Genomic DNA, 23,958 nt, shown 5'->3' with positions numbered 1-23,958 from the left:
TTGTAAGTTTGGTGACTAATGGATTCTTTAAACCTATATTATGGTACATTATAACCAAGTCATGCATTTTGGGGGGGGAGGGTTGACAATTTGTAGAAATTTTTGTTTTAACTCAGCTAGAAGATCACTCCAAGAACATAAATTACCTATCATTTAATTTTTCTTTTTGTAACTTGCTGCAAGAAAATTTGTATAATGTGTGAGTGAAACTGGCTCTTTAATCACTTTAAGATTTGGGTTCTTTTGAAAAAGAAAAAAATCCAGTATTTATAGCTCATGTTCCTAGCACATCAAAAATCTATTCTCAGTAAAAGAAAGGTCACATTATTACATTCAGAAACTCTACAGTAAGGAAAATATTACCAAAGTTTCAGGAAGATTTACCATTATCTGAAAATTAGCTTACTAAAATTAAATGTCCTTTTGGTCAAAATAATGGTTTGATATTAACACAAGTAGTTAAACATACAAGTAGTAAAATATACAAGTTTATTAGTTAATTGTACATTTTCCATCTTTGTTCTTTTTATGAGAATTAATTATACTCACATCCCTTCTCCTATTCAGTAATACTACTCAGAAAACTATATGAAAATACTCACATTAGGGGTGGAGAAAACCACGAGAGAAAGGAGTTCTTCAGTACATACTTATATATAAATCTCTATATACATATGCTGCCACTGGTAGGTTTTTAAAAAATAATCACGTGCATTCTATGTATGAGACTATAATTAGATTCAATTCATCAAAAAGATGACCAAAAAAAATTATCCAATAAATCAGTTGTATGAACAACAGTCCATTTTCAGAAAACAAAAATAACCATATCATTTTTAGCTGGTAAAGTATGTTTTAAGCTAAACATGTGGTACCCATCAAAGGCAAGCTACGTATTTCTAGGAGTAAGTTGAATTTGCCAGTGCACTGTGCAGTGGATGAGACAAACACTTCAGATGAGTAGAAAGCAGAATTTAAGTAAATATTAATCTGCAAATCCAGATATCTTCGGTTTATGATGTTGGTTGGCAACCTAACATGCAGTCGAAAAAATCACTGTTAGAACTGTCTGTAAGAAGTACTAGCTCCCTTTATTGCTATGGTCCTTATTAAATAAAAACTATACAGATACCCAGTTTTGAAGGGTATCTTAATCTGAAAGAAAATATATCTTTCAGAGAAATCTGAAATGTCCTAGCATTGATGATGAAAGTTTATTTATTTTCTATTCTGCTTTTTCTTACATTTCATTATCATACTGATTTAAGGAAGCTACCCCTTGTATGTAACATACATGTTAAAGTTGGCAGACTCAGTGCAATTTTTATAGAAAGTTCTTGAATTTATTTACTTGCCATTCCTAAGTAAATGGGGAATTTATTTATTATTGCCAATGAATTTGAAGTTACTTTTTTTTTACAAGAGGCTCTAAAAGATAATAGCAGTTTGAATCCAAATAAGACTAATTAACCATGCCATTTCAGAAGTGGGAACTTGATTCTCCTTTTCCCTAAGTAAAGTCAATAGATCAAAAACCCACTAGTTTCTACACTACAAACATGGCAATGCAATAACGAAGTTTGACTTTATACATGATCATAAGAAATAAATTAGAACTAAGATTAAAACATTAATTCTCATATCAAAAATAAACTACTAAAAAATATCACCAACAACAGCCACAAGACACCCCCCCAAAAAAGTCAGCTCTCACCTCAACAGAGATTAAACAGAAAACTGAAGGTTTACAATTCCTTCAGTATTTAATTTAGCTAGAATCGCCTAGGTATTTTTTATAAGCAGTAATTTTAAAGACTCCCCACAGTTAAAGGCTTATTTTATCTGGAAACAGCTTGGCAGCACAATGATAATTTAATACACAGTGCACTGTGTCTTCTTCAGAGGACCCACTCTCCAGTCATTTCACACTCATGGTATGCATTCTGAACAAAATTCAAATGTTCTGTTTTCTACATTTCTGAATCACAGCCGTTAATGAAAAGCACCACAGACACCTCCAAGTCCCGTCTTACCATGTATGAGCCACAGTGAAGCGCCGACGTTGCCGGATGCTTTTATTCACCAGCAACTTTCTGAAAAAGCATGGTGAGTTCCTTGGTGAACTGCGTGGAGAAATTTTAGGAGATGTAGGTCTGTTTCCCGGCAGTCTCGGAAGCTCGAGTTCTAAGTGCATTTGCTCCTTGAAAGTCTTTATGCAAACCTCAGATTCAGAAGCAGTAAGTTCTTTGGAAGACTCTTTGGCTGTCATGTCTTATATGCAGCACTGGCTTTCACCACCCAAAACAAAAACCTCAAACATAGCAGAGACACAGCTGCAGGTTAGGAGGCTGAGGAGTCTGCAAACTGTTTTCCAGTTTAATTTCAGAAGCTGCGGCTCCCGTGTATGAGCTGCTTAGAGCAAAAGCAGCATACTCGAAGAATGGCAAGTCAGACTGTCACAAGGAGCTTTATCAGCCTGGCTTTGCCTCTGAAAATGCGCCAAAGTGCTTCCTATGTCAGTAGCCTCCTTGTGGATGAGGTTTGTCTGCAAGCTACACACTGACACTCACTGAATTCATTCAGCTGAATATATCAACTCATGAAATATTCATAAGGGCTTCTGATAAATCCTTTACATGCTATTTTTTAAAATCTTATCACACAAGCTGCACTCGCTAATGGGTAGTCAGCAAAACCTAGGCACCTAGTCACTTGTTTTGTTTGCACAAAAAGCAGAACTACAGCCCGTCCAGCATGTGTGATGTTTAAAGTCTTCATTCAGAATTATCTTGCCCTGTAATGCACACAACAGTAACTCCACCTACCAAATGCTTATTGGCCTAGGATTATTTAAATAATTGCACTCTGTTTCCCCCTCAACGACACCCTCCATCGCTCAGATTTTCACAAGATTTGTAAAGCTACTGTTCTTATCACAGTGAAAACATTAAATCGGGGACTATCAAAAAAGCCTCACTAAAACAGCCCCCCAAATTCCATTTTCTGAATGAAAAAGCTGATCTGCTGAAGTTTCTTTTTTTTATCCCTTCTCCAGAAGATCCAAAACAGCATCAATATAAAAAAAAAACGTCAGCTAACAGGAAAACACTGGATTTGGTTCATTCCCCTGAGGAATTTAAAGGCTAATCTTTATTCCAATAAACATTACCCTCATTCTTCTGTTTAAGCTCATTGTTCAAGGGTTGCCCACAGCAGCCACTCTGTTAGATGCAAAGTCAGTTCTGAAAGCCAAAGCTTTGCAGAACAGAAATGGAGGTAACAACCGGGAAAGATGGGGCCCGGCCAAGTGCAGAGTCCAAAGTCAAGAACTGTGTGTGCTCATTTGCAGGTATGTGTGCGTGCGCGCACACACACGCAGACGTGCGCGCATGCACACAGGCAGGTGTACAAGACAGTTTATGTCTGTGAGTGTGTGTGTGTGTACTTTGTTCACAAGGGCATGCAAATGGGATGTATAGGCAGGGGAATCCAAATAATTTCTCAAGTTCCAAAGTAGATCATTGTAACCTGAAATTTCATTTAGAAATAGACTGGAATGCAGCTCCTAGACTACAAAAGGCAAGTGGAAGTGAAAAGAATATGGTGCTGCTCGAAGTGTATGGATATTGTCTGCACCAGCATTGATTGCCACCAGGGCCCGCCAGTTTTAACAAAAATTTGACAAAGCAGAACTTGGGCTAGTCAGCAAGAGAGGCAGTTAAGGAATGATTCACGGGAAGACTTCAGGGAATAAGGGAGACATTAATTTTCCTCTAAGGTGTAAGGGCTTCCACCTTTATAAAGTCATTCACATATGTCATATACTCTGGCTGAATATCCGAAGGACCGAATAAGAGCAGAAGATGACCTAGGAAAAGATAAACCCCACACCAGCCTTTGGGGGAAGTCAGTCAACTCTAACAGAAAGGATTGAAACTCCTAGTGTACAGGTACTATCTTGGGAAGATAGTGATGCTGCAATAACACACTAGAAGTATTTCATGAACAAAAGCAGTTAGGGAATTTCAGAGTTGGAATAAATCCCAGGATTCACCTTGTTCAGCTCCTTATTTCAAAAGACAAAGAAACAGTCCCAGAGAACTTCAGTAACTTGTCCCACGTCATATTTGTAGTTGACATTAGAGCTAAAGATAAAGTCCAGGCTTTCTGATTCCCAAGAGAGCACTCTTTCATTATATGATACTGAGGAGTCAAAACAGTTTGTCTAGCTAGGCCCTAGCACATCTTCCTTATATATTTGAATATATTTTAACTGCCCTATTTGAGAATGGATTGTTAGTAATATCATGGGAGAAAATATGGCTGGTACCTATTATTTACTGCATGATGAAAACAAAGCTAGGACTGTCCTCCAATGATAATGTGATTTAAAGCTGAGACATATGGGGGCACCTGGGTGGCTCAGTCGTTAAGCGTCTGCCTTCAGCTCAGGTCATGGTCCCAGGGTCCTGGAATCAAGCCCCACATCGGGCTCCCTGCTCCGTGGAAGGCCTGCTTCTCCCTCTCCCACTCTGCCTGCTTGTGTTCCCTCTCTCACTGTGTCTCTCTCTGTCAAATAAATAAAATCTTAAAAAAAAAAAAAGCTGAGACATGTGAATATATGATCCTACCAATATTCAGAATGACTCATTTGCGGGAAAAAAAAAAAAGCAATTTGAAGTTACCAAGGTCTTTCTCAGATTCACTTTTTGAGGCTGCCAAAATATAGTAAGCATTTCAGGGATTGTTTTTCTCCCAAATGATGGCAAATTTCATAACCTAGATGTAGCTGTATGTAAACTGGGGTTCAGATAAGGAAATGTTGCCAGACACTTACCTGAAGCAGCGTAATGATGCAATTGTAATTACTTCTCGATTCTTACTGGCAATTTATGTGACATTATGTGACATTTCACATTACTCTTTTCACTTTGCCCATCGTGACAAGCCAATGTCCCAGTTAAAGAAATTTTGAGAGTCATCCTAAGAAATAAAATTCTCAAAACAAAGTCTGTTAACTCTACCTAGTCTCGATAACATTAAGGAATACCAAAGACAGTTAATTGAGATGTAAAACTTAAAAGATTGACTATTTTTTTTAAAGCTTTTTTTTTTTAAAGACTTCATTTAGTCATTTGACAGAGAAAGACACAGCAAGACAGGGAACACAAGCAGGGGGAGTGGGAGAGGAAGAAGCAGGCTTCCCGCAGAGCAGGGAGCCCAATGCGGGCTCCATCCCAGGGCCCTGGAATCATAACCGGAGCCAAAGGCAGACGCTTAATGACTGAGCCACTCAGGTGCCCCGATAATCATACTATTTTGAAGTTTGAATTAGTTACCTCTAAAGAAAGGAAATGCCTGTCCACAGGTAAATGCATGAAAGTTTGTTTCTAGAGCCAAAATGCCCAAGAGAAACTCGACACCATGTTAAATATTGAAGTCAAAAAGGAATCTAGAAAGTAGGAAACAGGAGATGGTATCTAAGAAAAAGTACACAAAAGCATAGTAAAAGCAGATAATACCCTGTTATGTTTCAGCAAAGAATATACTGTTCTGAGAGAGACAGGCAGAAGAACTGGAGAAAAAGCCCAGAAGAAAGTAAACAGAGTTTATATGCCCTTAGAGAGCCTAGGAAGGAGCCAGAGTAAAAACCTTCCTATCTACATACATGCTTAGCCCTTGGCACCTCAAAAGGAGAGATGAGTAATTCTGAGTCAATTTATTAGTGCGCAGATAGTTGCCCTTGGGAATTACTTGAGAATTCCAATTATAGCTATGTCTCAATTTTAAATAATGAAATTCCTGGTATCCACATCCTGTGAAAGCAATAAGAATCAAGAATTTATCATAACAAACTATCATTAAAGGATCTGAATAGAGTTATATGGTCAAAAACAATCAATAATGTATTATTTATAAATATGACAGAAAACTTAAATACATTTTGACTTTTCATTAAATTGAAAAGGAAAGCAAATTAATTACAATGAAAAAAATGATAAACATATAGTGCAAGTATTATAATATTGTTTAAATGTATTTTAAGGGTTATGGCTTTGTAATCAAATTATTTTAAATGAAAACAATTACATTCTTTCCATATTCATTACCTTTCAGATTTTACAAGTTTACCTGGAATAAATTTTCTCTGAACTGAGTGACCAGTTTTTAACTAACTGCTGTTATAAAACTAAAGTATTTTAAAGACATAAAACCACAGATTCTATGCAATAATATTATGCATAACAATGCTGAACATGAAATAACATGGCTCATATTTAGTATAAATACAAAACTGAATATTTGAAAAGACAGAATTTACTCGGAAGCTTCTTTTTGAAGAGGAATAGATTTAAGACTATCAATATTAACAGAGTTAAATCATCATGGATTATATCTTTTTTTTTTCATCATGGATTATATCTTTATATCACTATCCCGTGCTCTTTTTCTAAAACAACATACCATCTGAGCACAGCCAGTAGGCTCTATTCAATTAAATACAGACAAGCTCTTCTTTCAGTCAGACAAGGTAAGAAGTGAATACAGAACACCAAAACACTGGTAACTTCTTTTAACAGAATGCCCCACTCACCACAGATGGCAACTTCTCCCAATTTCTCTATTTCAGAAACTTCTCTATTTGAAGAAATAGAGCTAGAGTTATTCTAACATCACTTCTGAAAAGATAACATTCAGCTGAATGGAGATAGTTGTCTAGCCATCTTGGAGCATAACAATTAACTGACCACTCTTTTTAGAATTAAGTGATTACAGAAAAGTAGCTTACATTGATCACATACCTACTGGGTGCCAGACTTTGTGGTAAGCATTTCAACAACTTATTTCAGTTTTTTCTCATTATAGACTATCCAACAAGTAGTACTGAAGTCTTTGTTGGACTTCCCGATAGTATTAACCTCTGAGGTCCTTGAGGGCTGGGCTGAGTCTTGTTCATTTCTAGAATATGGAACAGAGTCTGGCACAGAGTCAATACTCAATAAATATTTGTAGACTGCACATTATTTTGCTCATTTTCAGATGAGATCATTTTGAGATCAAAACTGCACACTTTTTAAGGAGTTGACCCTACACCACACTTTTTATAGCAGAGGAACCTAATGGGACAGAAGAGGGAATGCATGCTCCCAGGGTGGTCTAGTCATGTTACCAAAAGTGCATTTTCACAAGTACTAAATGTCCTTGAGGCTGAAGTCATCTAGCATGTTATCTTTATAAGATGATATCCATATGACACTATTAATTACTCACCATTATGAAACTAGGGCTCCAGAAGGATCAGTTTTAACCTGTACTACCTCCACTGTTCCTTCAATCCCAGGAAGGGAAGCTATATTGCTTATACTCCTCCAAGAATTTACATTTCACGAGAGCAAGAACTTTGGTTCACTGGTATAACCCCAATACCCAGAACAGTACTGACCACATAGTAGGTATTCAAATAAATATTTGTTGGATGAATGAGTGAATGATCTCCTCAGTGCAGAATAAGATGGGGGGGAGTAGTCGGCAAAAATGGGTAAATGACCTCTCTCAAAGGAGAGCAAGAGCTATGGTGGCATTAAGCCATAATCCTTCCACAATTCTGCATATTATTTTATGTAGTTTTCACTGCCTAAACGTGTTACTTCTCTACTTTCTTTGCCAAGAACACCGTCTCATCCATTAAGGCTAAACTCAAGTGAAAACTCTTCACTGCCATCTTTCTCAGCTACCATAGGCAGAGCCAGCTATTTCACCCCAGCCACGTGCCACCAGCACCTGATTCATCAGCAGAATGTTTCAGAGAACATTGTACTACATATTTTTGTTTGTCTCCCGGAGTAACCTACGAGCTCTCCAAGGACATGAACAATTTTACTCATCTCTTTATCTCCACAGCCTGACATTGCTCTGATCTATTAATATTTGTTGATTGAAAATATGAATAGAAAATGAATATAGTGCCCCAAATCATGCCTTCCTGTTAGCCACAGATTGTTCTTACTGTCTTGACAGCTAGTCCAGCCAATATCCTAACTTCTTGTACTTCAGCTTACAAATGTTTCCAAAATGAGCCTCTTAAAACCTAGCAGTTTGGCTATGTTTGCCATTTTAACTAGCATGTCTTCATTTTTTTTTTTAAATTACTATTATGACTATTATTATCATTCACATTCTTACTGCAGGGCAAAAGCAGAATGCCCATGTGTCACAATCTCTGTTCATTAGGGGGTGTACAAATAGGACAGACTTGCTAGGCCCTCTGCTCATGGTGCTTTCTGGTTTTGGCAGAGTAATTAGGTGCTTCTCTCACAAAGTACATCCTGTGAAGGCAGACTGCATAGACAGAAATACTAAGGAAGCTCCTCTCTTTGTTTCCTAGGTCATTGTTAACATCAAGATATATTAGCAAAGATGAGTCAGATACCTAAATGCAAGGAGAGAAACTGTTCCCATGGTAGGTGTTTTAAAATCTACATTAAAAGATGGTATTCCAGTTCCCAAAGATAATACTAACCTGTCAGCAAATTACTTAAAAGGGTGATTTCAAATGAATAGGATATTAGGAACATACATGTTAAAAACAAAGACACATTGGGAAAACCTCTTTCTCTAAATGAGCTCGTATCTCTTTATTATTTCTACTCTGTCAGCAGTCTTCTGTGAAATACGTAAAAAAATGGTATGGCATTAATGTACAGTTAAAATTTTTAAATGTAAATAATTATCTGTGTAAGACCAATTAACTATGACACTGTAAAGATCATAGAAAGAGTACAGCACACAGGAAAACTAAGTCAAATTCACTCCACTGCTCTTAAAAAAGAGACTAATATTCAGGGATCCATTCATGTTTGAGTAGATATTTGCAAGTATTTTACAGAAACAATATTTTCTTTTTTTTTTAAGATTTTATTTATTTATTTGACAGAGAAAGACACAGCGAGAGAGGGAACACAAGCAGGGGGAGTGGGAGAAGGAGAAGCAGGCTTCCCGCGGAGCAGGGAGCCCGATGCGGGGCTCGATCCCAGGATCCTGGGATCATGACCTGAGCCGAAGGCAGACGCTTAATGACTGGGCCACCCAGGCGCCCCAGAAACAATATTTTCTTAAATTAGTGGTATAACAGTATGAGTCTACAAAGGGTACAGAACACATATGAATATGGAAAATGCTTCCAAAATGGTGGATTGGATCATGATTGGCTCACTTAACTTGTTTAATTTGTTTACTTACAACATATTCTGTTAAAGTCTGTTCACATTAAAAATTTTTAAAAATTCAATAACATTAATGGTGATGGCTTTTTGATTTATAATGAAGAAAGCAGAATTTTACCTATTAAGACTGTGTATGAAATTCTAGTATTAAGAAGTAACTCAAATTTCATTTCATATAAATATTTCATACGATTGAAACAGTACAATATTAGCATATGTAAAATCCAAGAGTGGGGACATTTTATATGTAAGCATGCTAAACTTTGTAGCAAAGACTTTTAAATAGAATGTATATTTTTATAAAGCTCCCTTGGTTACTTTTCATCTCTCATTTTATTTTTAAATTTATCATACAATAAGACTGACCTTTTTTGGTGCAGTGTTCCATGAAACTTAACATATGTCTGGATTCATGTAACCTCTACCATAATCAGGATATAGAACAGTTCTGTTAACCCCAAAACTCTCTTGAGCTGTACCTTTATAGTCATACCTTCTTTCCACTCCTGATTCCTGGGAATCGCTAATCTATTCTCCATCACTGTAATTTTATGTTTTCAGTAATGTCATATATATGGGATCACACACACACAGTACTTAACCTTTTGAGACGAGCTTCTTTCACTCAGTGCAGTATCTTTGACATTTAGACAATATTACATTTATTAATAGCTCATTCCCTTTTACTGCCAGATAGTTTTCTTTTGTATGGATGTACCACAGTTTGGTTTTTTTTGTTTTTGTTTTTGTTTAATCCATTCACCACTGAAGGCACATTTGGGCCATTTCTAGTATGGGGCAATTCTGAATAGGGCTGCAATAAATATCATGCACACATTTTTGTGTAAATATATGTTGTCATTCCTCTATGGTAAATACCAAGTAGTGGGATTTCTGGGTCATATGCTAAGTGTATATTAATCTTCATAACAAAAAGTCAAATTGTTTTCCAGGACGGTTGAATCATTTTGCATTTCCATCAGCACTACATGAGAGTTCCCAGTGGCTCCAAAGACCTGCCAGCACTTTGTCTTTTAGTATTTTAGCCATTTTAATAAATGGGTAGTGTGTATCTCATACTGATTGTAGTTTACAGTTCCCTAATGGCTAATGTTGACCATGTCTCCATGTGCTTATTTGCCATTAGTACAGCCTCTTTGGTAAAGTGTTCAAGATTCTTGCCCATTTTCAATTTAGATCGTTTCTTTTCTAACAATGGAGACTTCTTCCCCAACCTTCCCACTAACATTTACTTTTCAGAGTTCTCAAATAGCTATCCATTCATTCTGTCCAGGACCTAGAGCTGTATTTTGGGGTAGAAACAGAATGGAGCATGATTACTCGCATGATACCTGGAAACAGAACCATTAATAGAATAATATCAGCTACAAAATCTGAAAGTTTCAAATTGGTTTTATAGTTTATAACACTTTTATGTTATCAACATTCTTCCTGAAGACTTTAATGTCTACCTTCTTGACTTGGCCATTCCTTTACATCCATGGGGCTTGCATTTGGACTATCAGAGTGATCTCTCATACTCACTCTTGCTGTAATTAGTTCTCAGTGCCACTACTGAGGGCTGGGGCACTACATTGAGGAACAACAGAATGTTTGATGCATTTTGTGGCTAGTTAGAAAGAGGCCCTTCTAGAAATGGATTCTAGGTGACTCCCAATCTCTCTTATCCTGACCACTTTCCCAAGCAACAGTTTCCTTTTTCCACTGTGGCATCATAAATACTTCTGAAAGAAACCTGATCTTTTCAATCTTTCTCCTTACTTCTTTCTATGTTTCTCCTAATTCACACATGCTTCAAAGATATACTTACTGGGTAGGTACTATGTGCCAAGAATAGGATTTCCTATTATCTTTGGTAAGCCTGCCATTATTGCTTGAAGTTTTCATATTTCATACTCAACATAAAATCATAATTCTAAAAAGCTTTGTTTATCTTTATTCTCTACATACATAGTAAGTCTCCATTGGCATGATGTGTACTATCTGAGAAAGCTTCAGCATCAGTCTTATAACTGCTTCCTTATATGTACATGCTTTACAAAAAAACTCTATGCTCTTAGAGAGCAAAAACCATAATATATTCTTTTTTTTTGAGCGGTTAACATTTTTATTTCAAAAATCAGGATATTGTTTATAACACTTTCTGAAAAATAACTAAGACACTGTATTTAAATGAACTCTATGGGTTTTTTTGAAGATTAAAGCATATTCATTTGACACTAAATTTTGTGTGAAGTCACAACTATAATACTCAACAATATTCAAATTCTTTATGTGTTAACCTCTCTATCCAAAATTCTTGCACACATATACAAAATGCTTTGTGCATAATAAATGAATGTTTAAAAACCCAGGAATATGAATCAATAGTATGTACATAATTACCGGTATTAACTCATAGTTAAATGTTAACTCATAACTCATAAGTTAACTCATAGTTAAATGTTAACTATGAGTCAGGTACAGAGCTAGTCCAAGGAAAACTGCAGTGAGTAAAGACCCATGTCCAACCTCATGGTACTTAAGAGTCTAAAGGCGCAATATCACAGCTCAATTCTAATCATAATTCTGAACTTATTTGCCTCATTATTCACCTGCTGTCCTTTTAAAGGAGGTCAAAACCAGGTTCTCTTCTATTTTCCTCAGTACTTGGGTTCCTCTCTATTTCACAGATTATCCTCATTCAGACTGTCCTCCAAGATAAATAGGGAAGTATTCTTTGTCCAGAGTTTCTCGAGGTTTTTTTTTTCCCCTCTTAGTATACCCTGCCAGTCCCTACTCCTTGCTCCTGGCTCAGCTTATGATTTTTTTTTAAATGCTGAAGGAATGTTCATGCCCACCTAGTGACACACACCAACCAATGCAAACCAACCAACCAACATAACCTCTTGTTTCATCTCTCTCTGAATTCTAACTAGGACATAGGTGATTTCTGCCCAGTTTTTAAAGTAAATAGCAAGTCATTTTTCTTCCTATTAAACTAAAGCCTGACTCCCAGTGATGTCCTCCCATTGGTTCTAGTTCTGTGACTTGGAATTACAATGAGTAAGTCACATGAAAGATTTTCAAAGATCCATCCTCTAATATTTTACTTTATACCCTAAATAACTATAGCTCTTTCAACTATTCCTTATCAAACACAGATTAGATTGTTTTTTGTAACACTTAGGCTGAACCTTTGACATACATAATAGTAATGGGAGAGGGTGTGTTGATTTGCTGGGTCTGCCATTACAAATACCACAGATCAGGCGGATTAAACAACAGATATTTATTATATCTCACAGTACTGGAGGTCAGAAGTCCAAAAGCAAGCTGTTGGAAGGATTGGCTCCTTCTGAGGGCTTTCTTCCCTCTATGCATGACTCTGTGTCCACATTTCCCCTTTTATAAGAACACCAGTCCTATTGGATTAGGGTCCACTTTAATGATCCCATTTTAACTTGATTACTTCTATAAAGATCTTATCTCCAAATAAGGTCACATTCTAAGATAATGGGGGTTAGGACTTCAACATATTAATACGGGAGGGACACAAGTCAACCCCTAACTTCCTACCTTCTGACTCCTCAAATTTCATGTCCTTCTCACAGGCAAAATATATTGATCCCATTTTAATATTCTCCAAATTCTTACCATTCTAGCATCAACTCTGAGTCCAAAAGCTCATTTAAATCATCTAAATTAGTTATGGGTAAAATTTGGGGCAAGACTCATTGTGGGACAAAATTCCTCTCCACCCATGAACCTATGATAACCAGACAGACAACAGAGGGAGGACAGGCCCAGGATGGATATTTCCATTCCAAAAGGGAAACACTGAAAGGAAGAAAGGGTCATGGGTCCCAAGCAAGTCTGAAATCTATTAGAACAAATTCCATTAGAATTTGATACTTGAAAATAATATTTTTGGCTCAGAGCTTGGTCCTCTGGGCCCCCAGCTCTAAGCAGGGGGGGCCCTGCCCTCCAGAACTGAGGAAGTAGTTCACCCTCTGAAACTAAGGAAGAGGCTCCCTTCTAAAATCGAGTAGGAAATGCCCCCAACCTTCCTGGGCTTATAGTGTCAGTAGTAGCCACTGGCCTCTGAATCCCCTTCAAGGTTATTCTTCACTTTTCTTGAAGGATTACACATGTTTGCAACTGGATAAATCTATCAGCCTGTTTCCTACCCATGGAATCTCAGAAGTCTGAGAGCCTTCCTTCCTTTCATTCTGGCTCTATCTCCCTTCAATCCAAACTGGCAGTGTTTCTGTTGATACAAATTTTTTCAAAAACCTGCGGTTCTTCCATGCAATTCACAGGGGTCCAAGCCATCAGACAAGAGAGTCCACCACAGATCTTTCCTGGATAACCATATCTCTATTCCTGATTTCTGCTGAGATGACTGGATCCATGAGTTGCATGGTTGCTACACCCTTGATGTTCTCTCTAGAACACATTTTCTCTTTTTTTCTTTTTTTGCAATAGGAAAAGACCAAGAATTTTCCAAGTATTCAAGCCCTGGTTTCTTTTTACTTAACAATTTCTTCTTCAATTTATCTCTCTCCTGTTGCATTTTACTATAAGCAGAAAGGAGAAACCAAGTCATGCCATCAACACTCTGCCTAGAAATCTTGGCTGACAATCCAAGTTTGTTACTTACAATTTCTATTTTCCATCCACAAAAAACTAAAACATAATTCATCCAAGTTCTTTGCCACTTTATAACAAGGATCACCTTTTCTCCAGTGTTCAATAATGTGTTCTTCACTTCCACCTGAGACCTCAACAGAAGCACCTTTAATATTCATATTTCTACCAAGTCTCCTCAAGGCAATCTAGTCCCTACCCACAACTCTTCTGTCCTTACCCACAACTCAATTCCAAAGCCACTTCCACATTTTTAAGTGTTTGTTACAGCAGTATCCCACTTCCTGGTACCAAAATCCCAAAATCAGTATTAATCTGATATGGCTGCTGTAAGGAAGTACCATGGACTGGATAGTTAAACAACATAAATTTACTGCCTCACAGTTTTGAAATCAAGGTGTTGGCAGACTTGGTTCCTTCTGAGGGTTGTGAAGAAAGGATATGTTCTAGGCTTCTCTTGAGGGAGTGAAAGGCAGAAGGAAAAAGAGAGAGCAAGTTGGGGGATAAGATATAATAACTTGCATTTTTGAGAGCTTACTATGTACTAGTTGCTTTTGCACACATTATCGTCACATACCCCATCATAGCCCTTTGAAGTATAATCTACCCTTTACAGATGAACAAACTGAATTAGAGGAAGGTGAGATGAATTACCCAACATCATCCAGTTAGTAAGGATTTGAATACAAAGTCACTGAACTTCAAAACTCATGCTCTCATCTGCTATACTGCTTTGCAAAGGAAAAACAAGAAGGAAACACATGAATATGCCCTAAATATAAAGAAAATTCCACTCTATAAAAACCTATTAACTTTAATTATGTTATATCCTGAAACTAGAATTGCTTCTCTATAAATGCCATATTTCAGGACAATAGAAAATAATCTGAAGATGCAATAAAAATTATTAGTTTCACTAAGGCAGCAACTAACTTCACTACTGAGTTATTTTTAGAACAATTTTGTCTGGGGGAACCTGGGTGGCTCAGTCAGTTAAGTGTCTGCCTTCTGCTCCCGTCATGATCCCGGAGTCCCTGCATCGAGCCCCGCATCGGGCTCCCTGCTCAGCTGGGAGTCTGCTTCTCCCTCTGCCCTTAACCCTGCTTGAGCTCTCTCTCTCTAACCTTCTCAAATAAATAAACAACATATTTAAAATAATAATAATAATTTGTCTGAATGTGCTATTAGTTTTAAGTCAATTTTGGAAGGGAAAACATTGACTCAATGGGTCTTAGCATATTCATTCATTTGCAACTCAACACAGAATTTATTTGACCTTCTAATGTTGTTAAAAACTAGGAATTTTGGGGGTGCCTGGGTGGCTCAGTCATTAAGCATCTGCCTTCGGCTCAGGTCCTGATCCCAGTGTCCTGGGATCGAGCCCCACATCGGGTTCCCTGCTCCGCAGGAAGCCTGCTTCTCCCTCTCTCACTCCCCCTGCTTGTATTCCCTCTCTCACTGTCTCTCTCTCTCTCTCTCTCCCCGTCAAATAAATAAATAAAAATCTTCAAAAAAAAAAAAAACAACTAGGAATTTTTCTTGTAAATCTCCTTTTGTTTCTGATCTTAAATATTAAAGATAGACATATCCTCCTATGATTCTATTTCTAGTCTGTTTCAGCTTCTAAACAGAGACTCCTGAACAACATTTTGGGACTCCCAGGTTAAAAACTTCATTCTCTTGGTTATCATTACTATGAACGGTGTTTTCCTATGAAAGCCATACTGATTCTCAAGTTCTGGGCTCAGATTTTAAACTGTTTCATTTGTGCTACCTTAGCTATAACCAATATTTTTATTTTATTTTTGATAATTTACAAACCTTAAAAGTGAAAGACCAAATTTTTAATGACACCACTTTTGTGTCATCTCTAAATTTTTCTCTTCTTTGGAATGCAAGTCCACGTTTAGCAGATACTCTAAGGTGCCACTTCACACCAACACCCAAAGGAAAATGTAGGGGCTCTTTAATTCCACTTGCCAATCTGTGCTAGCACCAATTCTTGGTTCAGTTTTTCTGGATTTTTCCAGACACATTTTGGGATTCAATTTGGGTTACAGTACCCACTAAAATTCATGTGCACCGCTTGTCATACACAGAAGCCAAAGAGAGTTTCATCTTCAGAAAAATATACATGCAAAATAAAGCATATTGAAAACATAAATGAGACTCAAATAAAAAAGAAAAGGAACACCCTTCCCCCCTGTGTAGCAGGTGACTTATACTCCCCAAAATCAGCCTATGATTATGCCTGTAGATTCCATCAGATTATTTTTTACCGCTAAGGAAATGTGCCTCTTAAGGCAGAGATCCAAATTTCTGAATCGTGACAGCAACAGCTGAAGACTAAAGATAGACAGTCAAAATAGCATTTTCTGTACATTTTCAGTTGTTAAAAAAGCAGTTACAGTACATTATGTATGAAGTATATTGTTTTAATCCTGTGATGGCTCTACCAGGGGAAAGACTTATGGCAGAAAATATTATTTCCTGCTTTCATTATATACACATCTTTAAAATGGTGATGGCTCCTTTCTTAATAGAATATTTTCAAATGTATTTTATTTATTTTTATTTTTTATTTTTAAAGATTTTATTTATCCATTTGACAGAGAGAGACACAGCGAGAGAGGGAACACAAGCAGGGGGAGTAGGTGAGGGAGAAGCAGGCTTCCTGCTGAGCAGGGAGCCCAATGCGGGGCTCGATACCAGGACCCTGGGATCATGACCTGAGCCAAAGGCAGACGCTTAACGACTGAGCCACCCAGGCGCCCCATCAAATGTATTTTATATAGGTGTGTATAAGCATTATGAACAAAACATTCCTGTTTTAAATAAATATTGAATTTACATGTGGCCCATCACACGGCTAAGCACACTCACTTCAGGGGCTATTAGCTTTACCTCTGCCTGGAAACCTCCTTCTCTAGATCTTTCTGTGGTTCCCTCATTTCCTCAGATTATCTGTTCATACATCTTCTCCTCAGAGAGGGTCTACCTACTTATTCTATGTACCACAGTGCCCCAAGCCTCCCTCTCACCTTACTCAGCTTTGTTCTGACAGGATCTATCACTCTCTGACATTGGTTGCTATGTGTCACTCCCACCAGAACAGAAGTCCCATGAGGACAGAGACCTTCAGTTTTCTTTACCACACTGACTCCAACACCTACAACAGCATCCAGTATTTAGGAGGTGTTTAATAAGTGTCTGCTTAACACATAAAGGTCACTTAGTTAAACTGTAAGAGCACTTATCAGTGCTCTCATTAAGTACCATCTGTCCCCTTGTCAGTCACCTCAACCAAGTCCTTAAGCAAATTCATTCTTACAGTCCTGAAGAGAGATGCTGAAAGACACGTGCGAAGGCAAGGATAAGACTTGTCTTGAATTCTCTCCACTACTAATGGCCCTTAGCCACCACTGCTGGGGTACCATCGAAAGTCTAACCTTCCATACGCTAAGAAATATCCCAGTTATCTATTGCATAGCCAGAACACTTCTTGCTAGACAGAAGGCAAAGCAGACATGAACTTGTGACCTTCCCGATGGAGTTACTGCACCACCACCCAGCAGGATTCGCTCTTTCAGATAGCACAATGGTAACACTGTGTACAGAGGCATGATTCACAGGAGACACAGGAGCTCCGCCAAAGGCAGAAAGGCAATCTGTACAGAATACTATATGCTGAGAGGGCTTTCTTTTCATTTCAAAATGAGAAGCAAGTACTTTGGGGGATGGTAACTGTCCAAGTAGCATTATATGTCCCTTAGGTGGGAAGACCCAGGATGTGTGAATCATCTCTCCTTTTCTGGAGCATGGTTCCAATAAGGAGTTTCATTTCGGTGAAGTAATCAAAATGTTTTTTGAACTTGATATTCTAAGCTTTTCATAGCTCAATAAATATTGGAGGAAGGCAATGAAGATGATGATGATGATGATGATGATAAAAAGTAGCAAAATGTTTCAAATATAACTGAGTTAGATGGCCAAAAATATTTATTAAAGTGATAATGGTTAATGGGATTTTGAAAAATACCTCTTAAGAATCCCAGATATAAATAAAGGAATGAGGTGCCAAGATGAGAGACCCTTAAATCTGTACAAAAATCCTAAATGATTCAGTATTCAAAACATTGAGTTTTTTTTAAGGAGATTTGTGGCAAGCATAGTAATTCTCCTTTCAATTCTAAGCTATTATTTATATTGTCCAGAAACACTGCATTATAATTAAGAACTATTTTGCCATAGATAACATTACATTTCCTAAACAGTACTCTTGGTGTTTCTTATTAAGATTACTAGACACAAAAATATAGCAATCTATAAAAATCTGTATGTGAAAATACTTATGTGGAAACAAATTAAACTGCTGGTAAATTGAAGAGCAATCAAGTAGGAGAATGACCTAAGAGAATGAATTATTTATCAGGAGTCTGTGCCTTGAGATCTAACGTAAGCCAGCTTCTTCATCATCATAGGGTAATTCGTTCAAGCTTTCCATTTCTCAGTTCCTTGCCTGTAAGATGCAAATGTTCATACCTTGCATTTTGCAGGGTAATTCATGTAAATTAACAAACTCCAATTTAAAATTTAAACAGCATTGCATTTGCAATGCAATCTGGTAGGTACATACATTCAGATAGTATATTTCCTTGTAGGACCTAAAAAGTTAGACATTATCACATTCATTTTTAAGTATTCCCTGTAAAGAGGGAAATTCCAGCCTCAGCGTGGCTCCTCAGCTTCTGTGCACAGTTCCCTGCTAGGTTACCTTTTGTCCACTTTCCCAAATTTAAATAAAGTAAAACTTTCTCCTCAAGATCTAAGGCAAGATTTTCAAAGCAAAGAGCATATATAGTAAGAATACCATGGAGTTCATTTCTGATAATTAGTACATGTAACATATCTTGGAAGAAAGAGCAAGAACAATACATCACTGTCTTCATTTCCCTATAGTAACCAGAATAATGCTAGATCTGGTTGGTTGGTTGTTTTTTTCCATTGCAGAGTGCAAAAAAATTCAAAAGGGAATAAACATTTGTTGAGGAATTATTTGTACTAAATGCTTGAAGTATTATCTCACATAATGCTTAAAATAATTCCATGATGCAGGTTTTCTTATAGAGAAAATTTATAGAGAAAACTTTCAGTCCCAGATACTTTAAGAAATTTACTCAAAGTCAAAGTACTAATAATGATGCACCAGAGGCTTTTCTATTATTCTTTGTTCTTTTCATTATTCAGTGCTTTTCCAAGTGTGTGTTTCCATAACTGGCACCACCAGCATCACATTAGATTATATTTCCCAAAGCATATTCTGAACCTGTTTTTAAAGACTTGCTACCTACTTGCGGTAACCAGCAAGGTGCTTTAACACATTTTCAGTTGATTGTGATGCACACCAAAGTTTGTAAACTATGGCATTCCACCATGTTTTCAGAGTTGACACCATGGAATTCTAGCATATAATGAAACCAAAAGAAAAAAAAAAAGCAGAATTATACAGTTAGTGGGTCAAGTTTCCTAAATATAGGTTTCCTGGGATAGATAAATCTGCCTTCAATTAAGATAGCGAGCATGGAATTTTCAAATTCAGAAATGCTTAGGTCAGAATGACAAAAGGGTGTTATCTCAGGTGTCAAGTCAAATCAATTTGGTTGTGACTGCTTAAAACACGAAGGTGAGATAAGATTTGTGAGGCTACATTCAGTGGGAAAGAATGGCATGATCAATTAGTAATGTCTGCCATGGGTTAGGGAAAAGGGAGTGGCAACACTCAGGAAGTATAGACTGATCAACTGTGAGGACCTCTAACTATGCTAATGATTGAATATAATACTTTATGTAGAGGGAGCCAACTTAAAGATATAATTTTAGAGATTGAGGGCCTCCTGGAAATAATAATGAGAATTTAATCTAGAGTTGAATTGAAACAACTCATGATAATTACAAGCACAGTCTTATTTACTGTAGTTGGACACATCAGTCACCAATAATGGTTCTCAAGAACACCTTTGAGCTGATGAAAAGTATCCTATTGGAACCTTAAATGATTATTACTGAATGAAAGAAGTCAACCTGAAAAGGCTACATACTGTATGATTTTAACTATATAATATTCTAGAAAAGGCAAAACTATGGAGAAAATCGGGCGCCTGGGTGGCTCAGTCGTTAAGCATCTGCCTTCGGCTCAGGTCATGATCCCAGGGTCCTGGGATCGAGCCCCGCATCAGGCTCCCTGCTCTGCGGGAAGCCTGCTTCTCCCTCTCCCGCTCCCCCTGCTTGTGTTCCCTCTCTCGCTGTGTCTCTCTCTGTCAAATAAATAAATAAAATCTTTAAAAAAAAAAAAAAAACTATGGAGAAAATAAAAAGATCAGTGGGGCGAGAGATGAATAGGCAGAGGAGAGAAGATATTTAGGGCAATGAAAATACTCCAATATTATAATGATGGATAGATGTCATAATACATTTGTCCAAACCCATAGAATGTATGAAAAGTAAACCTTGAAGTAAACTGTAGACTTCTGTAGGGTGATTATGATACGTCAATGCAGGTTCATCCTTGGTAAAAATGTACCCCTCTGGTAAGTGATGTTAATGATGGGGAAGGCTATGCATGTGTGGGGGCAGGGGGTATATGGGAAATCTCTCTGCTTCCCTCTCAATTTTGTGGTAAACCTAAAATTACTCTTAAAAATTAAGCCTTTAAACAACAAGAAAGTATTCTCTTACATTGAGACCTCTAAGTAGAGATTGGGAGGGAGGGCAATGATGATACAGAATTTCCACCTTTGTGACATAAAAATTATTCCAGCACTACATTTCTGCCCCATACAGGGTTTCCATTGTTTCGTGTGTTTTATGGATTGTCTCAGAGTTGTCTGATGTGTGAATGTGTCTGTCTCCCCATCGAAACTATGGCAAGCTTCAGACAGAGATCTTATTTTGTTTCTTTGTGTCCCTCCCACAATATCTTCCTGCCATCTTTTGCTCATAATAGAACTTCAATATTCATTACAAAATAAGCCAACAAAAAAAGAAAAAGAAAATAGCTGCTAATTCCTAAGTGTCTGCTGTGTTCTAGTAGCTTCACAGATATTACAGTACTTTTACAATATGTATTTTTATCTCCCGTTGTACAGCAAAAGAAACTCGTGTTCTGAGAGGTAAGATACTCAAAGCTGAAAACTAGTCATTCCAGAAGGCTTTATTCAGACCGAGCTCTGTCTCTCTTCAAAGTTCTTTCTCCCACTAGAATGTCTTTGCTAAAACTCAATTACTTTACAAAATAGAGTATATGTTTATTATAAATACATATATAAATATAAAAATAGTTACTGCATTTGAATACCTACTTTAGGAAACATATATTCATTCATAATAATCTATGAATTAAAGAATTTCTCTGGTACCCATCCACTTACACTTTAGTTCTATGGAAATGGCTACATTAAAGAATAATTCTGTGTGGCTTTCCGATTAATGAGAAAAGGGGCTTTGTTCTGGAGATGACATTTTTTTTCCCAATACTGTCATTAGCTAATGCTCAAAGCTAGCTAGCCCTGGGTTTTCCTGATAGAAACAGGAGAGGCAGATTTTTCAGCCAAAGGAACACTTTGCTCCTAGAACTTTACCTAAAGGCAATCAAGAGAATGTACAAGACAAAAATATTCGCTAGGCTAGAAACTCTCTAAGGCAACAGTTTGTCACATTCAACTTTATGCGTGATGCAACCTGGGCATTCAATAAATGTTTGGTCCTAAAAACGTTAAAAACAATAGAATGTATTATTTTCTCCTCTCTTTATTGAAAAGGTAAGAAGACTAGTACGTTAGAGTACAAATTCATATAAATAAGGGGAAAAACTGAAAATACTGTCCAGAAAGACCCATGTAGACACAATCAGTAAATCAGAGTATATTAGATGGGGTGTGATCCCTATACCTTTTCCTTCACTTCCACTACTTTTGGTAAATAAAAGACCCTCAGGTGACTCTGCCTCATCCAATTCCAGACACCAGTCAAAGAATATCATCATTCTTTGGCCAATGCTAGTTTCAATCCCAGATAGACTGATCCAGAAAAATGACAAATTGTCCGTTCTTCAGGGGAATATTTAGGTTTATCACACCTCTTCTCAAATAATTCTAAATTGATAAAAATAAATAATTTTTATTATTTTTTTTTATATAAATAATATAAATAATTAAAAGGTTAAAAAAAATAACCCTAAGGCTCAAAAGGCGAAGATACATGGATTTCCTGAGAACTCAGGATCCGTAATAAATGCATAATCACAAAGACCAAAAAAACCCTGTGCATTTTCTGTAGAAAATCCACAGAAAATCCAACGAATGTGTACTAATAACATTTTAACAAAGTTGCCTTTTGTTTTTTGTTTTGTCTCATTGTGTTTTTTGTACCAGAGTCTCTACCTAGCCTGGCTAGAAAGAATAGTGTGATTTCATAAGAGAGAGAAGCAACAATAGTGTATATTTCTTGGTACCACAGATAATGGCTTTTATATTCACAAGATATAAGACAAGGCATTTAAAAGTCCAAAGGAAGAGGGATTATCACCTCCTTCATTTTGTTATTGATTGTGATGCTCATTTCCAAAATCTCTCAAATTATGTATTGTTATAAATGCAGGAATTTAGCAAAACACCTGCTCAGACATTTCTGGAGATGATTATTTAGAGTTAAGTCAATTTGGGCGTTTATCATTCCCCCTCATTTTTCTCTTGGTTTGTCAAAAACAGCTGCTAACAGCATCTTCTCTGAACACTATCAGGGCCTATCACACTCTACTTTTAAAATAATTGGAATAAATGTCATTGTCAGCACTTTCATATCACTTCACCTACATATCATTCTCCCAACTCTGCCGGTGGCTACATGTGTGCCATCAACTCTTGGCTTTATTCACTGATGGGTTCTTGCATGTAAGTCACATAAGGCTCACATGAAATGATTCCCTTAGAAATCTCCCCAGGGAACCTACTGTTATCTATTAATAGAAATGCCTAAATAAGTACCCAGTACCACATAGATTTTCATAGCTGAGGAAGGCAATGTGCTATTAACATGTATGCTGCTTTCTAACAAATGCAATGGTACTTGAAAGAAAATTTAATGGAGATGTTTTAAGTAGAAAAAGCAATCAAATTATTAAAGGACCAGCTGCCATTTCCTATGCACACAGTCATAATATTATAAATTTAAATACAAGAATTAGTCACCTATCTCAATTGCCAAGAATCTAGTCACTGCAGAATAAAGCAGATGAAGCCAAGATTTAAGTTCTGTGTGCTCCAGGTCTCACAATGTCTAGTTTCTCCCCCTCTGTTTCCCTCTACAATACCTTACCTTCCTGAATATATCAACCTGGCTATGTCACTCTCTTGCTTTATCAGTTTCAAGATCCCAGGCACACGCTAGATAAATTCCAATCCCTTTAGCTAATGCCTCTCCCTTTCTGATCCTGAAAAAGTAATATATTCTTCTGTGGCAAACCCAAGCCAAGACCCTGTTCTGCCTGGCCCCGGGCTTTCTTTCAGCCTCATCTCCTGCCAACGCTCCCCAAATACTCCTCGTACCCATGTACTCAGCCCTCCAGCTGCACGTTTTCACACTTCCATGCATTTAATCACTCATGCTGCTTGTTATGCTTGCAATGTTCTTCTCCATACTCTCCCACAAGAAAATTCCACTCAGAACCCCAGTGAATGTCACTTGATTACCCAACTCTTGGAAGATTTCACAGACACCTCCAGGTTGATTTTCCACAACCTCTTGGTATTTCCATTGTCCTCGGTAGGTAACTTTACCATAAAACTTATTACATTATAAACTTGTTAATTATACATTAACATATCTATTTTTCCCAGTTGGCTGTGAATTCCATGAGAATATGGTTTGTGTCTTAATGATCTTTATATTCTAAATTTCTACCAAAGTGTAAGGCCCATATTTGACAGATAGTCACTTTTGGCTGGTTGAGTGAATAAAGAATGGATCCCAGAATATTTAACAGCAACATATCATACAATTACCACTAGTTAATAATCCTCCAAATGTA

General features: G+C 37.1%; 1 protein-coding gene across 3 annotated transcripts in view; it reads right to left on the bottom strand.

Annotated features, from left to right (window-relative positions):
- The window catches only part of PDE4B (phosphodiesterase 4B), a 520,481-nt gene that overhangs the window by 355,669 nt on the left and 140,854 nt on the right, over positions 1 to 23,958 (bottom strand). For 2 of the 3 annotated variants that reach the window (XM_027619913.2, XM_027619965.2), the window contains exon 1: positions 2,034 to 2,441. The exons of the other annotated variant lie outside the window; for it this stretch is intronic. In XM_027619913.2, the coding sequence (XP_027475714.1) occupies positions 2,034 to 2,269 (236 nt within the window). In that variant the 5' untranslated portion in view covers positions 2,270 to 2,441. Of the gene's footprint in view, positions 1 to 2,033; positions 2,442 to 23,958 lie in introns of those variants that run through there. 3 annotated transcript variants of the gene reach the window in all.

Source organism: Zalophus californianus, chromosome 4 (assembly GCF_009762305.2).
Source record: "Zalophus californianus isolate mZalCal1 chromosome 4, mZalCal1.pri.v2, whole genome shotgun sequence".
NCBI lineage: Eukaryota > Metazoa > Chordata > Mammalia > Carnivora > Otariidae > Zalophus > Zalophus californianus.
Note: the sequence above shows the minus strand (reverse complement) of the source record. Positions and strands in the feature narration are given on the sequence as shown.